Consider the following 14,982-nt stretch of genomic DNA (forward strand, 5'->3'; position numbering starts at 1 on the left):
TCATGTCTAAAAGCTGATTTATGGAAGTCCAGGGGCCTAAGTTTGCTTTTGTAGCTTCCTGCAGATATCAGGAGCAGACTGGATTATGAAATGAACTCCTAGCAATGCCTGTCCCTCCTTGGAGTCAGGGTCAGTGTTAGTATATTTCCTCAAGGCCTCAATTAACTGCCCTTGGAACAAGGTTGGGTTTTCATCCTTTCCCTGAGTAATTTCCCTGACTTTATCATAATTAGCAGGCTTTATCACAAATCTTCTCATTGCTTCAAGGAGGCAAATAATCATATGGTTTCTCCTCTCTAGGTTCTTACTTCCTTTTTTTGTTGTTTTTTTCCTCAAGACGGAGTCTTACTCTGTTGCCCAGGCTGGGGTGCAGTGGCAGGATCTTGGCTCACTGCAACCTCCGCCTCCCAGATTCAGGTGAGTTCTCCTGGCTCAGCTTCCCAAGCAGCTGGGACCACAAGCACATGCCACCACATACGGCTAATTTTTGTGTTTTTAGTAGAGACAGGGTTTCACCACATTGTCCAGGCTGGTCTCAAACTCCTGACCTCAAGTGATCTGCCCACCTTGGCTGCCCAAACTTACTTCCTCTTAATAACTCCAATTTAGGTCCCAGTCAGGAACTGCTGTACCTCCTACTGGATAGATGTCATGCCCCTGGTTGCAGGCTGCCACTCCATCTGCATATGCTTTAACAGCTCCCATAATATGCTGCTTTTCTTCTTCTGTGAAGCAGGTAGACAGAAGTATATGCAAATCTTGCCAGGTTAAATCATATGTTGAAGGGGTGGCCTGCCCCTCTACACCTGTGGGTATTTCTAGTAGGGTGGGACGAGAGACTGAGAAAAGAAATAAGTATAGAGACAAAGTATAGAGAAACAACAGTGGGCCCAGGGGACTGGCACTCAGCATACCAAGGACCTGCACCGGCACTGGTCTCTGAGTTCCCTCAGTTTTTACTGATTATTATCTTCATTATTTCAGCAAAAAGGAATGTAGTAGGAGGGCAAGGTGATAATAAGGAGAAGGTCAGCAACAAACGTGAGCAATAGAATCTATGTCATAATTAAGTTCAAGGGATGGTACTATACCTGGATGTGCACGTAGGCCAGATTTATGTTTCTCTCCACCCAAACATCTCAGCGGAGTAAAGAATAACAAGGCAGCATTGCGGTAAACATGTCTTGACTCCCACCATAGGGTGGTTTTCTCTGATCTCAGAATTGAACAAATGTACAATCAGGTTTTATACCGAGACATTCAGTTCCCAGGGGCAGGCAGGAGACAGTGGCCTTCCTCTATCTCAACTGCAAGGGGGTTTCCTCTTTTACTAATCCACCTAAGCACAGACCCTTTACGGGTGTCAGGCTTTCTCATCCCACGAGGCCATATTTCAGACTATCACATGGGGAGAAACCTTGAACAATACCCCGCTTTCAAGGGCAGAGGTCCCTGCGGCTTTCCGCAATGCATTGTGCCTCTGGTTTATTGAGACTAGAGAATGGCGATGACCTTTACCAAGTATACTGCTTGTAAACATTTTGTTAACAAGGCACGTCCTGCACAGCCCTAGATCCCTTAAACCTTGATTTTATACAACACATGTTTTTGTGAGCTCCAGGTTGGGGCAAAGTGGCTGGGGCAAAGCTACAAATTAACAACATCTCAGCAAAGCAATTGTTTAAAGTACAGGTCTTTTTCAAAATGGAGTCTCTTATGTCTTCCCTTACTACATAGACACAGTAACAGTCTGATCTCTCTTTCTTTTCCCTACAATATGTCAATGTTAGTCTCTCAAATTCATCTATGAATTTTCCTAGACCCTCTAAAAACCAGCTGAATTTTTCCTGGCATAAGGCTGTCAGGCACAGAAAAGGGTACATGTACCCATAGAGTGCCCCTGTCACCATCTGCCAGCTCCTGAAGACAGCAAAGAGTCAACTTCGACAGCTGGTAAGAGGCCCCACTAAGAGTGGTGCTGGTGGGGCTAGGCTCTTTGGGGAACGAATGTAAGACAGGGCTTGAAGGGTAAGGAGGAGGTGATGGCAGGACATCGGACAACCCCAAATAACTAGGAGGGGTTAATAATACTTTGGACACTTCTAGGGAACTAGGAGTCTGACTTTGTTCCTCCGGAGCACTTGAACTTACAGTGGGGAGTCCGGAACCAGCTGGGGGAAGCCTGGGATTAGGAGGCACTTGCATAAGTGGTCATGAATTATGTCTAGTCCCTCATTTTTCTCTCCTTCTATCTAACATATACAAGCGTATTTTAAATCCTTATCCTGACTAACCATTAGGAAGGCCTGCACATAGAGTATTTCTCCACACTTAGTTTCCCTTCTACAAAACAAATCAAGCCGAAGTATAGTGTTAGGGGCCGCTGTAACACCTGAGGTCCACCTTTCTGGTCCTCTCAAAGGATATTGGGGCCAGTGTTATATTTTAAAAAAATTTCTCAGCCGGGCGCGGTGGCTCACACCTGTAATCCCAGCACTTTGGGAGGCCGAGGCTGGCAGATCACGAGGTCAGTGGATCGAGACCATCCTGGCTAACACAGTGAAACCCCGTCTCTACTAAAAATACAAAAAAATTAGCCAGGCATGGTGGCGGGTGCCTGCAGTCCCAGCTACTCGGGAGGCTGAGGTGGGAGAATGGCGAGAACCCGGGAGGCGGAGCTTTCAGTGAGCCGAGATCCAGCCACTGCACTCCAGCCTGGGCGACAGAGCGAGACTCCGTCTCAGAAAAAAAAAAAAAAAAAAAAAAAAATTTCTCTTAAGCCCATCCAGTTTAAACCTTCCTTTCCCTAATAGGTTAAAATGCACCCTAACAGTGAGCTCTTCAGGATAGATACTGCGTTCTCCACCAGGACTGAAGGTGCTGAATACCACTCCTTGTCCGCAAGATTGTACTGCCTCCAGCCGAGCTCCACTAAAAGGGACAAGATAATTCTTAGTGCCAATTTGGCCAAGGGAGGAACTACTGGAGCCAGTAGGGTCCCCTTGTTCATATCAGATAATAAGAACAAGTAAGCAGACCCATGGTCGCCTGAGGCAATGCCACAAGGAACCCAGCGAAAAAAAGATGTTGAACCAAACAAGGGAAGTGGGCAAGCTGTAACTTGGGATCCCCTGACAAAACTATTTCAGGGCAAAAATGACATTCTGGGTCTAGAAAGCGGGGCCCGGCTGTCCGTGACCAGCCAATGAAAGATGATCTTCTGATTAATAGACAAGAGAAAACTGTTAAGAAAAAGTCTCCTGTCCTCCATTCTGGGGCTAATTTTTTGCAGGGAAAGTCATAAAAGAGGCTTTTTTCTTAAAGGGCGTTTCTAATCTTGTCACATATGGCTGTTAAATACCACACTTTAACTTGTAACTGCAGTAATGGAGAAGTTATTGCCCATCTCTTCCAATAATTAAGGTACAAAAAGACTAGATCCTGAGTGACTTCTTGTTTCCGGTGTCCCTCAGACAAGTGGCGAATTAAGTCAGAGGAGAGGCAAGGAAAGTAAAAGCTAAACTGTTTGGTGGCCGGGCATTGTGGCTCACGCCTGTAATCCCAACACTTTGGGAGGCCGGGGTGGGCAGATAGCTTGAGATCAGGAGTTCGAGACCAGCCTGGCCAACATGGTGAAACTCTGTCTTTACTAAAAATACAAAAATTAGACTGGGCGTGGTGGCTCATGTCTGTAATCCCAGCACTTTGGGAGGCCAAGGTGGGCAGATCACAAGGTCAAGAGATCGAGACCATCCTGGCCAACATGTTGAAACCCTGTATCTATTAAAAACACAAAAATTAGCTGGGTGTGGTGGCGCTTGCCTGTAGTCCCAACTACTTGGAAGCCTGAGGCAGGAGAATCGCTTGAATCCGGAAGGCGGAGGTTGCAGTGAGCCAAGATTGTGCCACTACATTCCTTCTAGCCTGGTGACAGAGCGAGACTCTAGCTCAAAAAAAAAAAAAAATTAGCTGGGCGTGGTGGTGTGCGCCTGTAATCCTAGCTACTCAGGAGGCTGAGGCAGGAGAATTGCTTGAATGCAGGAGGCAGAGGTTGCAGTGAGCTGAAATTGCACCACTGCACCCCAGCCTGGGCAACAGAGTGAGACTCTGTCTCAAAAAAAAAGAAAAAGAAAAAGAAAATGCTAAACTGTTTGGGCCATCCTTCCCGTGGCAGCCTCAGGGGTTCTGTGAAACAACGGCAGCAAGCCGACAGGAGACAAGAAGCAGGACGCTCAGGCCAGCAACAGAAAGCACAAGGTGGATTACTCCCAAGGAGTTAGTGGCAAACATCTCATAGGGCCAAATCCGCTTTCCAAATAAACCCTGGGGCTTCTAACTCCTTGGGCCCTGGGCCTCAAACTCAAGTAGCAGTGGACAAGCATCCTTGTCCCCTGGAATAGCTTAATGACTCTAAAATGAGCCCCACTTACCCAAAGTCAGCCAACTGATGCTGCGCAGACTGTTTTCCTTCCGAGTGGGAGTCTCTTCTTATTGTCCATCCATACAAGGACACCAGAAGGATGTTGCAGGAAAAGAGGGTCACGTCCCGGACACCAAGAGTGGGTTCTTGGATTCTCACAGGAAAGGATTTGAGGCAAGTGAAAGAAGCACATTTGCCAGGTGCGGAGGCTTTCACCTGTAATCCCAGCACTTTGGAAGGCCGAGGCTGGTGGATCACGAGGTCAGGAGATCAAGACTATCCTGGCTAACATGATGAAACCCCCACAAAAAGTTTGCTGGGTGTGGTGGCATGTGCCTGTAGTCCCAGCTACTCGGGAGGCTGAGACAGGAGAATCGCTTGAATCTGGGAGACGGAGGTTGCAGTAAGCCAAGATCGTGCCACTGCACTCCAGCCTGGGCAACAGAGCATCTCAAAAAAAAAAAAAAAAAAAAAAAAAAAAGTAGCACATTTGTTGGAAACTACTCTGTTACAGACTAGGGCGTCCGCAGCAGAAGGAGGAACGCTCCCTCTTTTGTTAGTGTCTCTACTTATAAGAAACCCGAGGCAGGCAGATTCCTTGAGGTCAGGAGTTTGGAACAAGCCTGGACAACATGGCAAAACCCCGTCTCTTCTAAAAATATTAAATTAGCCAGGCATGGTGGTGCGCGCCTTTAATCCCAGCTACTGGGAGGTTGAGGTGGGAGAATCATTTGAACCCGGGAGGCGGAGGTTGCAGTGAGCCAAGATAGTGCCACTGCAATCCAGCCTGGGCAACAGAGCAACAGAGTGAGACTGTGTCTTAAAAAAAAAAAAAAAAAAAAAAAAAAAGAAGAAGAAGAAAGAAAGAAACTATAAGGAAACTATAAGGAGCTAAATTAAACTTGAAATGGGCAGATGTGCTCACTAAAGGTAGCAGCTGTCAGTGTTATCGAAGACCATCAATCTTTTAACCTCAGCTTGCTCATTAACATTATCTTTAAGTAAAAAGGGCTGCACTCTCAGGACATCTGGGCACTCTGCAGGCTTGGTGGGAGAAGTTTTGTCTGGCCATAAATATTCTGTAATTATAAGTGGTGGTCAGCTTGGGATGTGGCTATTTTCAGACCATAAGTATTAACCTTACAGGTGTCTTGTGAGTGCCTTGCTATTCACTTTAAGATGGAGTCACTCTAGTCATGTCTTATTAAACCAGAGGCCTGGTAAGCAGAGCTTCCTCTAACATAATCACTTCTCTAAGGCCCTACAGCCAGACACCCTCACATTGGGAATTAGACTTCCACATATGAATTTGGGGGTCGATACAAACATTCAGATCATAGCACAGTCCAACCCTCTCAGCCACCCTGCTCTGTTCCTCTCCTTCTCTGGCTTTAACATCTTTGTTTATCTTCTGCTGGGCCCTGACCCTGTTTGATGCTCCTGCTTGCGATTTCTCACCTGCCCCCTGACTAGGGCTATTAGGAGTATAGAGCACTCTGCCGTGATTCCTCTTTCACACTCAGTAGCCCCAGTGGGGTCCAGAACAAGGGTTCTCATTTATTAATGTGCATAAGAATCAGATGGGGAGGGTGTTAAGCATGTAAATTCCAGGAGTCCATCATTCCCTCAGGTCCAGGGATACAGCCAGCATCTGTAGCAGTGGAACTTTTTGTGAAGATGGGAATGTTCTATTCTGTGTTGTCCTAAAGAGGAGCTACTAGCCACAAATGGCGATTGAGCACTTGAAATGTGGCTAACGTGACTGAGAAACTGAATTATTCATTTTATTGCATTTTGATTAAATTTAAATAGCCACATGTGGCTTGTGACTTTCATATTGAACAGTGATCTATAGGTTTAGCAAGCATCACAGCTGACTCTAATGAACAATAGTGTTTAAGACTCTTAACAAGCCGTCCAGGTGATCCTTATGCTCACTTACTGGCAAGTAGTAGTAGGTAATCAACAAATGTTTGTTGAGTGGGTGAATGAGTGGAGGAACTAATAAATGAATGAACCAGACTATAATTTCCTTGTGATTTAAGGCTGTCTCTCCTGAAAAAGAAAATGTGGGGGACTGTTCCAGATTAAAGAGGCTAAAAAGACTTGGCAATCGAATGGAACAAATTGACATTAAAAGGATCCTTGTTCAAAAATGAGAGGTCTTAAAGCCAGACATAGAAAGACACATATTGCATGTTCTCACTCATATGTGAGAACTAAAAAAGTTGATCACATGGAGGTAGAGAGTGAATGATAGTTACCAGAGGCTGGGAAGGGTGTAGGGGATAGTAGGAGAGGGAAGAAGAGAGGTTGGTGAATGGATATGAACAGACAGAGAAAACAAGTTTTAGTGTTTGATAGCAGAGTAGGGTGACTATAGCTAGCAACAATGTATTGTGTATTTCAAAATAGCTAGAAGAGAGGCCTTGAAATGTTCCCAACACACAGAAATGATAAATACTTGAGATGATGACCTAAATATCCTGACTTGATGATTACAGATTCTATATGCATATAAGAAAATATCACATGCACACCATAAATATGCACAAATACTATGTATCAATTAAAAAATTTTGGGCCGGGCACGGTGGCTCACACCTGTAATCCCAGCACTTTGGGAGGCTGAGGCGGGCAGATCACGAGGTTAAGAGATCGAGACCATCCTGGACAACGTGGTGAAACCCCGTCTCTACTAAAAATACAAAAAATTAGCTGGGCATGGTGGTGGGCACCTGTAATCCTAGCTACTCGGGAGGCTGAGGCAGGAGAATCGCTTGAACCTGGGAGGCGGAGGTTACAGTGAGCCAAGATTGCACCATTGCACTCCAGCCTGGGCAACAGTGTGAGACTCTGTCACAATAAACAACAACAAAATTTAAAAAAAAATAAAGTTAGAAGAAATAAGTTCTAGTATTTGGTAATACAGTAGAAAAATTATAATGAACAATAATTTATTGTATATCTCAAAATAACTAAAAGAGGCCAGGCATAGTGGCTCACACCTGTAATCTCAGCACTTTTGGAGGCCGAGGCAGGCGGATCACTGGAGGTCAGGAGTTCAAGACTAGCCTGGCCAACATGGTGAAACCCTGTCTCTACTAAAAACACAAAAATTAGCCAGGTGTGGTAGCGCCTGATTGTAATCCCAGCTACTTGGGAAGCTGAGGCAGAAGAATCGCTTGAACCCAGGAGGTGGAGGTTTCAGTGAGCTGTGATGTGCCACTGCACTCCAGGCTGGGCAACAGAGCAAGGCTCTGTCAAAAAAAGCTAAAAGAGAAGAATTATAATGTTCCCAACATAAAGAAAAGTGTTTGAGGTGATGGATATCCCAATTACCCTAATTCGATCATTCCATATTGTATACAGGCATCAAAATATTGCATATACCCCCAAAATATGTACAACTATTATATATCAATAAAAATGTTTAATAAATAAAAATATTAAAAATTTAAAAATAACTATACTAGACATTTTGGAGACAACTGGAGAAATGTGACTATAGGCATTTTACATGATATTAGAAAAGTATTTTTAGTTTTCTTAGGTGAGACAATATTATTATAAGTCTTTATTCTTAGGAAGTACAAGCTGAAGTACTTAGGGATAAAGCGTCTTATATCAGCAGCTTATTTTCTTTCCTTCTTGTTTTTTTTTTTTTTTTTTTTTGAGATGGAGTTTCGCTCTGTCACCCAGGCTGGAGTGCAGTGGCGTGATCTCGATTCACTGCAACCTCTGCTTCCTGGGTTAAAACAATTCTCCTGCCTCAGCCTCCCGAGTAGCTGAGATTACAGGCATATGCCACAGTGCCCAGTTAATTTTTTTTTTTTTTTAATTTTAGTAGAGATGGGGTTTCACCATGTTGACTAGGCTGGCCTTGAACTCCTGATGTCAGGTGATCCACCCGCTTGGGCCTCCCAAAGTGTTGGGGTTATAGGCTTGAGCCACCGCGCCCGGCTGGCAACTTATTTTCAAGTGGCTCAGCCAAAACTGTGTGTGTGTGTGTGTGTGTGTGTGTGTGTGTGGTTGGGGGGCGGGGAGAGATTGAGAGAGAGACAGAGAGGAGAGAAAGAAAGGACACAAAAATGGTAAAATGTTAGCAATTGTTGAATCTAGATAAAGTATATTTTGGTGTTCATTGTATGTATTCCTTCACCTTTTCTGTATATTTGAAATGTCTTTTTTTTTTTTTTTAAGTTGGGGGAAATTTTACCCACAATGAATTGGCAAATTCTAAAGTAAAGTAAAATGGTTTTTTGTTTGTTTGTTTGTTTTTGAGACAGGGTCTTACTCTCTCACCCAGGCTGGAGTGCAGTGGTGTCATTACAGCTCACTGCAGCCTTGACCTCTCAGGCTCAAGCGGTCCTCCCGCGTCAGTGTCACTCTCAAGTAGCTGGGACCATAGGCGTGCACCACCATGCCCCGCTAATTTTTTAACTGTTTTTTTTTTTTAGTAGATACAGGGTATCGCTATGTTTCTCAGACTGGTCTTGAACTCCTGGGCTCAAGCAATCAACCTACCTCAGCCTCACAAAGTGCTGAGATTACAGGTGTGAGCCATTGCGCCTGGCCAAATGTTAAACTTATGGATCTTCTGACATTTGGATGCTAACCTCCCCACTCCATCACAGACTAACACTGTGCTGAAATTACGTTACAAATTCTGTAGACCAGATATTGCAAACTGGCAACCTACAGATCCTATCTGGCCAGCATTCACATTTTTCCTTGGCTCAAATAGTGTTGTTTTAAATTAAGTTAGTTGTTAACATTTAAAATTCAGAGTATTTTTATTTCGATATATTATGTAGTAAAATATTTTGCATTGTGATGAAATATAAAATACTACTTTATAATAGCAAACATGTATAGATCACTGCCTGTGAAACAAGCACTGTTCTAAGAGTTTCATGTATATTTAGCTCATTTACTCCTTACAGCAGCACTATGGGATAGGTACTATTATTATCCTCTCTCTACAGATGGGGAAACTGATGAGCGAAGAAGTGAAGTAACTTTCCCAAAGTCTCACAGCCACTGACTTGTAGCACCAGGGTGGAAACCTGTGCAGTCTGCCTTCTAACCACTAAACCATATCACAACTCACAAAAGTCCGCATCCCCACTGTCTCTGGAAAAACCAGGTCTGGCAACACATTCCCACAAGGCATCAATTAACCAGGGCTGAGAAATTTCATTTCCCTGAAGACAGGGCATTTTCTCTTTCACTTGCCAGAGTCTCCGTTCAGTCAACTTCTGGGACCTTTGGGGTTTTGACCCCTGCTCTAGCACAGCTGAATATACCAGGGGAAATAGCATGTTACAGATATTTCACAGACACCTATACACTGCCCCAGACAAAGTTAGATCTCAGACTAACCTCTAAGTGGACAGGAAGCCCCAGTGGAAGAGAAGATTAGAAGGTAACCTAGGCCAGATTGTGGGTAGCAGAGTGTTTAGAATGCCAGGATAATTGTCAGCAGACAATGGAGAAAGTTATAGGAAGCAGAAGTTAACATCCCATGATTGGTAATATGCCCTATCAGAGGGCAGTGGGGGTCACTGAAAATAACATGGGCCAGCATGGCCTGGATTACAAAGCTGATTCCATCACTTAGCAGCTGTGTGACCTTGGACAAGTTACTTACCTTCAAGCTTCTGTTTCCTTGACTCAAACATGGGGATAAAGACACCTCCAGGATGGTGGAAGGAATTAAATGAGATAGTGTGTGAAGTCTCTTTAGCCCCTATTAATATAGGTAACCTAACTGCTTTTCTTACTAATTATTTATATTCATATTTTCCCGTAGAGCTGAGAAGCAAGAAGAAATTGGGGCGCCATGGTAAGCACCAGGAGCTTATTGAAGCTTCACCATTGAGAGGTCCAGGTCTTCCTTCATTTATCCTGTAGCCCAAGCAGCTAGCAGACTTGCTCTTACGGTTTGATGATATTTATCAACTTTTTTCCAAACTAGAGATGCTGAACAGAACTTGGAAGAAATTGACACAGAGTAAGGGGAAAGCAGTTGAGAAGGATTTTTGAGCAAAGAGTTTAAGTGAAAATTTAAATAAAATAGTCAAAAAGCCAGCAATAATCTAAATGGCTAGCAATTCCTTCATTCAGCAAGCATTGAATAACCACAAAGGTCCAGGTCCCATGCTAGATGCTAGGGACATAAATGCGAGCAAAACCAGACATGGCTGCTGTCCTCCCAGCCCGCCCTCTGGTGGTAGTTGATTAAATGATAGCACACCCATATTCCGGAATGTTACACTGCCATTATGAAGAAAGTTTGTAAAGAATAACTAATAAAACAATCTAGTTTCTTGTTCTAATAGCAAGATAAAAAGCAGGATGAAAAGTTGTATTCATAGTATTATCCGTATGATATAAATAACCTGTAATCCACAACTCAAAAATAACAATTGTCAACAGTGTAGTCCATTATATTCAATTCTTTTTTTCCTATTCTAAACACATCTACTACATATATATAATAAACTATTGGAAAATTCTAAAAAGTACTTATAGTTGTTATTTCTGGATTGTGGGATTGTGATATTCCATATATTTCAAGGTTTCTACAAAAAGCAGGTATAAACAGGAAATATGTCAATTAAAACACAGTCATAGACGTGCATAGAGCTTCTCCCCCGTATTCATTTGTTTTCTTCCCCCTGTCCTTGGTGTGTCCAGGGGAAAGCCCACAGATCCCTGCCAGGGCACCACAGGCATTGTGAGGGATGCTTCAACCGCCACTGCCACATTCCTGTGGAACCCAACACCTCCTGCCTGGTAATAAGCTGCCACCTGCTCTGTGGTGCCACCTTCCACATGTGCAAAGAGGCAGAGCACCAGCTCCTCTGCCCTTTAGAGCAGGTTCCGTGCCTCAACTCCGAATATGGCTGCCCTCTGTCCATGTCCCGCCACAAACTGGCCAAGCACCTGCAGGTGTGCCCCGCCAGCGTGGTCTGCTGCTCCATGGAATGGAACCGCTGGCCAAATGTGGACTCTGAAACCACCCTTCATGAAAACATCATGAAAGAGACCCCCAGTGAGGAGTGTTTGGACACAGCCCTGGCCCTGCGGGATCAGAAGGTCCTCTTCAGATCCTTGAAAATGGTGGAACTTTTCCCAGAAACTAGAGAGGCTACTGAGGAGGAACCAACTATGAATGGTGAAACCAGTGTGGAGGAAATGGGAGGAGCAGTGGGTGGAGTGGATATCGATTTGGTACCACATGGTCTGTCAGCAACTAATGGGGAGATGGCAGAGCTAAGTCAAGAAGAACGGGAGGTGCTAGCCAAAACCAAAGAAGGGATGGACCTGGTCAAGTTTGGCCAGTGGGAAAATATTTTCAGCAAAGAGCACGCAGCCTCTGCTTTAACAAATTCATCAGTGAGCTGTGAGAGCAAGAACAAGAATGACTCCGAGAAAGAACAGATTTCCAGTGGCCATAACATGGTAGAAGGAGAGGGCACTCCCAAAAAGAAAGAACCACAGGAAAATCAGAAGCAGCAGGACGTTCGTACAGCCATGGAAACCACAGGGCTTGCCCCTTGGCAGGATGGTGTTCTGGAAAGACTGAAAACAGCTGTGGATGCAAAGGACTATAACATGTATCTAGTGCACAATGGGCGGATGCTGATTCACTTTGGTCAGATGCCTGCTTGTACACCCAAGGAGAGAGACTTTGTTTATGGCAAGCTTGAGGCTCAGGAAGTTAAGACTGTTTACACCTTCAAAGTTCCTGTGAGCTACTGTGGAAAGCGAGCTCGACTTGGAGATGCCATGTTGAGTTGTAAGCCAAGTGAACACAAGGCAGTGGATACTTCAGATTTGGGGATCACTGTGGAGGACCTGCCCAAATCAGATCTCATCAAGACCACCCTCCAGTGTGCTTTGGAAAGAGAACTCAAAGGCCACGTCATCTCTGAATCCAGAAGCATTGATGGACTGTTCATGGATTTTGCCACACAAACATACAACTTTGAGCCAGAACAGTTTTCCTCTGGGACAGTGCTGGCTGACCTAACTGCTGCCACCCCAGGGGGACTCCACGTGGAGCTCCACAGCGAGTGTGTGACCAGGAGACACAACAAAAGCAGCTCTGCCTTCACTTTCACTTGCAACAAATTCTTCAGGAGGGATGAGTTCCCCCTGCACTTCAAGAATGTCCACACAGACATTCAGTCATGTCTCAATGGCTGGTTCCAGCATCGATGCCCCCTCGCCTACTTGGGATGTACATTTGTTCAAAACCATTTCCGTCCCCCAGGGCAAAAGGCAAAAGTAATCTATAGCCAGGAGCTCAAGACCTTTGCCATTAAGCCGGAGGTTGCTCCAGAGCTGAGCGAGGGAAGGAAGAACAACCATCTTTTGGGTCAGGGAGGAAAAAGCCAGAATTCTTTAACCAGCCTGCCCCTGGAGATTTTGAAGTACATTGCTGGGTTCTTGGACAGCGTCAGCCTGGCCCAGCTCTCCCAGGTGTCTGTGCTGATGAGGAATATCTGTGCCACTTTGTTACAAGAGAGAGGAATGGTCCTTTTGCAATGGAAGAAAAAGAGGTATTCCCATGGAGGCACCTCCTGGAGAGTCCACAGAGAGGTAAGTAAACACTCATTTATTGATTGACTCATTCAGCAATTTTTTGTTTCATTTTTTATAGACAGGTTCTCTCTCTGTTGCCCAGGCAAAAGTGCAGTGGTGCAATCACAGCCTTGAACTTCTGGGCTCAAGTGATCCTCTTGCCTCAGTCTTCCAAGTAGCTGGGACTACAGATGTGCATCACCACTTCTGACTAATTTTTAAATTGAGATGGAGTCTTACTGTGTTGTGCAGGCTGGTTTTGAACTCCTGACCTCAAGTGATCCTCCCATATCAGCCTCCAAAAGTGCTGAAATTACAGGTGTGAGCCACTGTACCTGGCCTTAACAAATATTTTTAAAGGCCTTTTTTTTTGAGATGGAGTTTCATTCTCATTGCCCAGGCTGGAGTGCAATGGCATGATCTTGGCTCACCACAACCTCCACGTTCCAGGTTCAAGTGATTCTCCTGCCTCAGCCTCCCAAGTAGCTGGGATTACAGGCGTGCACTATCACACCCAGCTAATTTTGTATTTTTAGTAGAGACGGGGTTTCTCCATGTTGGTCAGGCTGGTCTCAAACTCCCAACCTCAGGTGATCCACCCGTCTCGGCCTCCCAAAGTGCTGGGATTACAGGCGTGAGCCACTGCACCTGGCCTTTTTTTTTTTTTCTGAGATGGAGTTTTGCTCTTGTTGCCCAGGCTGGAGTGCAATGGCGCAATCTCGGCTCACCGCAACCTCTGCCTCCCAGGTTCAAGCAATTCTCCTGCCTCAGCCTCCTGAGTAACTGGGATTACAGACATGCACCAACACGCCAGGCTAATTTTGTATTTTTAGTAGAGACGGGGTTTCTCCTTATTGGTCAGGCTGGTCTCGAAGTCCCAACCTCAGGTGATCCACCCACCTCAGCCTCCTAAAGTGCTGGGATTATAGGTGTGAGCCACTGCGCCTGGCCTTAAAGAGCTTTTTATGTGCCAAGCAAGGTACTAGGCATGGGAACAGTTGCTGAGAATAAGACTGACTCAAGGAGGTCAGTTTAGTAGAAAAGACAGACCTATAAACACATAAATAGCAATCCGGAGGGTAGTGCCTGTTCATCTGTGTATGTGTGCTGAATATCTTCTGTTTGCTCTCAAGACCCATTCTCCATCCTTCTCCACCCTGTCTGTCCCCCAGGAGGCTGACCTGGACAGATTGCCTCAGCTGGCTCCCTTACCCTCCATCTTCCAGTGGGGCTAACGTAAATGGAGCATGTCAGCAGGAGATGGGAGGAAGGGAAGAATGACGTTGAAGTATCTATTCTCCTGGCTTCCCCCCTGCATGGTTCCTCCCCTTTGTGACACTTTGAGCAGGTGCTGTCCCTCCACTGAAGGTGCCTTTATCAGGTGGCTCTCTACACAAAATTACTCACTGCGGGATCCAACGACCTTCCTTCTTCTCCTTCAGGCCCAGGGCATAACTCTCTAGGTAGCTACTCACCCTGGATACTGCACTGTATCTCGTGGCTTTCCTATACCCTGCTCTCGTGTCTGTAAATCATTCCTTTAAAAAAAAATCTCTTCAAATTACCCAGTCTGAGAGTGCCGCCTGTTCCCGGCTGTGACTCTGATTGATACAGGAGGCCAACAAATCTCCTCAGTCCCATGTCAACTAATTTTTTAAAACAGTTTTTGCCTTTCATAAAGGCATTTTGAAATTCTAAATGAATTTGGCCCACTGATTTCCCCGGTTCAAGTGCTAATTTAATTGTTCAAAAAACACTCTGCTGTATAAATCAAAGAACCTTTCCCTTCAGAAATACCTTGTTCCTTTTCCCAGTAGGTCATGTTTGTTTAACTGTATTATAATTTCTACCAGCTTGTACCATACTGAAGTGAGGCACCTAATTCATCATATCCCAGTGCCTGTAGCATCCTTTCTCATGGTAAACCTGTTGGTACTACGAACCATGAATTTGTGATGCCCATTTAG

At 44.9% G+C, this 14,982-nt stretch overlaps 1 protein-coding gene across 1 annotated transcript in view; it reads left to right on the forward strand.

Moving 5' to 3' along the window:
• FBXO40 (F-box protein 40) overlaps window positions 1-14,982 on the forward strand; it is a 38,129-nt gene that overhangs the window by 17,190 nt on the left and 5,957 nt on the right. Inside the window, exons 2-3 of the mRNA XM_055110337.1 lie at window positions 10,236-10,268; window positions 11,123-13,033. Of these exons, the coding sequence (XP_054966312.1) occupies window positions 10,266-10,268; window positions 11,123-13,033 (1,914 nt within the window). The 5' untranslated portion in view covers window positions 10,236-10,265. The remainder of the gene's footprint in view (window positions 1-10,235; window positions 10,269-11,122; window positions 13,034-14,982) is intronic.

The sequence above is a fragment of the Pan paniscus genome, chromosome 2 (genome assembly GCF_029289425.2).
Source record: "Pan paniscus chromosome 2, NHGRI_mPanPan1-v2.0_pri, whole genome shotgun sequence".
Lineage (NCBI taxonomy): Eukaryota > Metazoa > Chordata > Mammalia > Primates > Hominidae > Pan > Pan paniscus.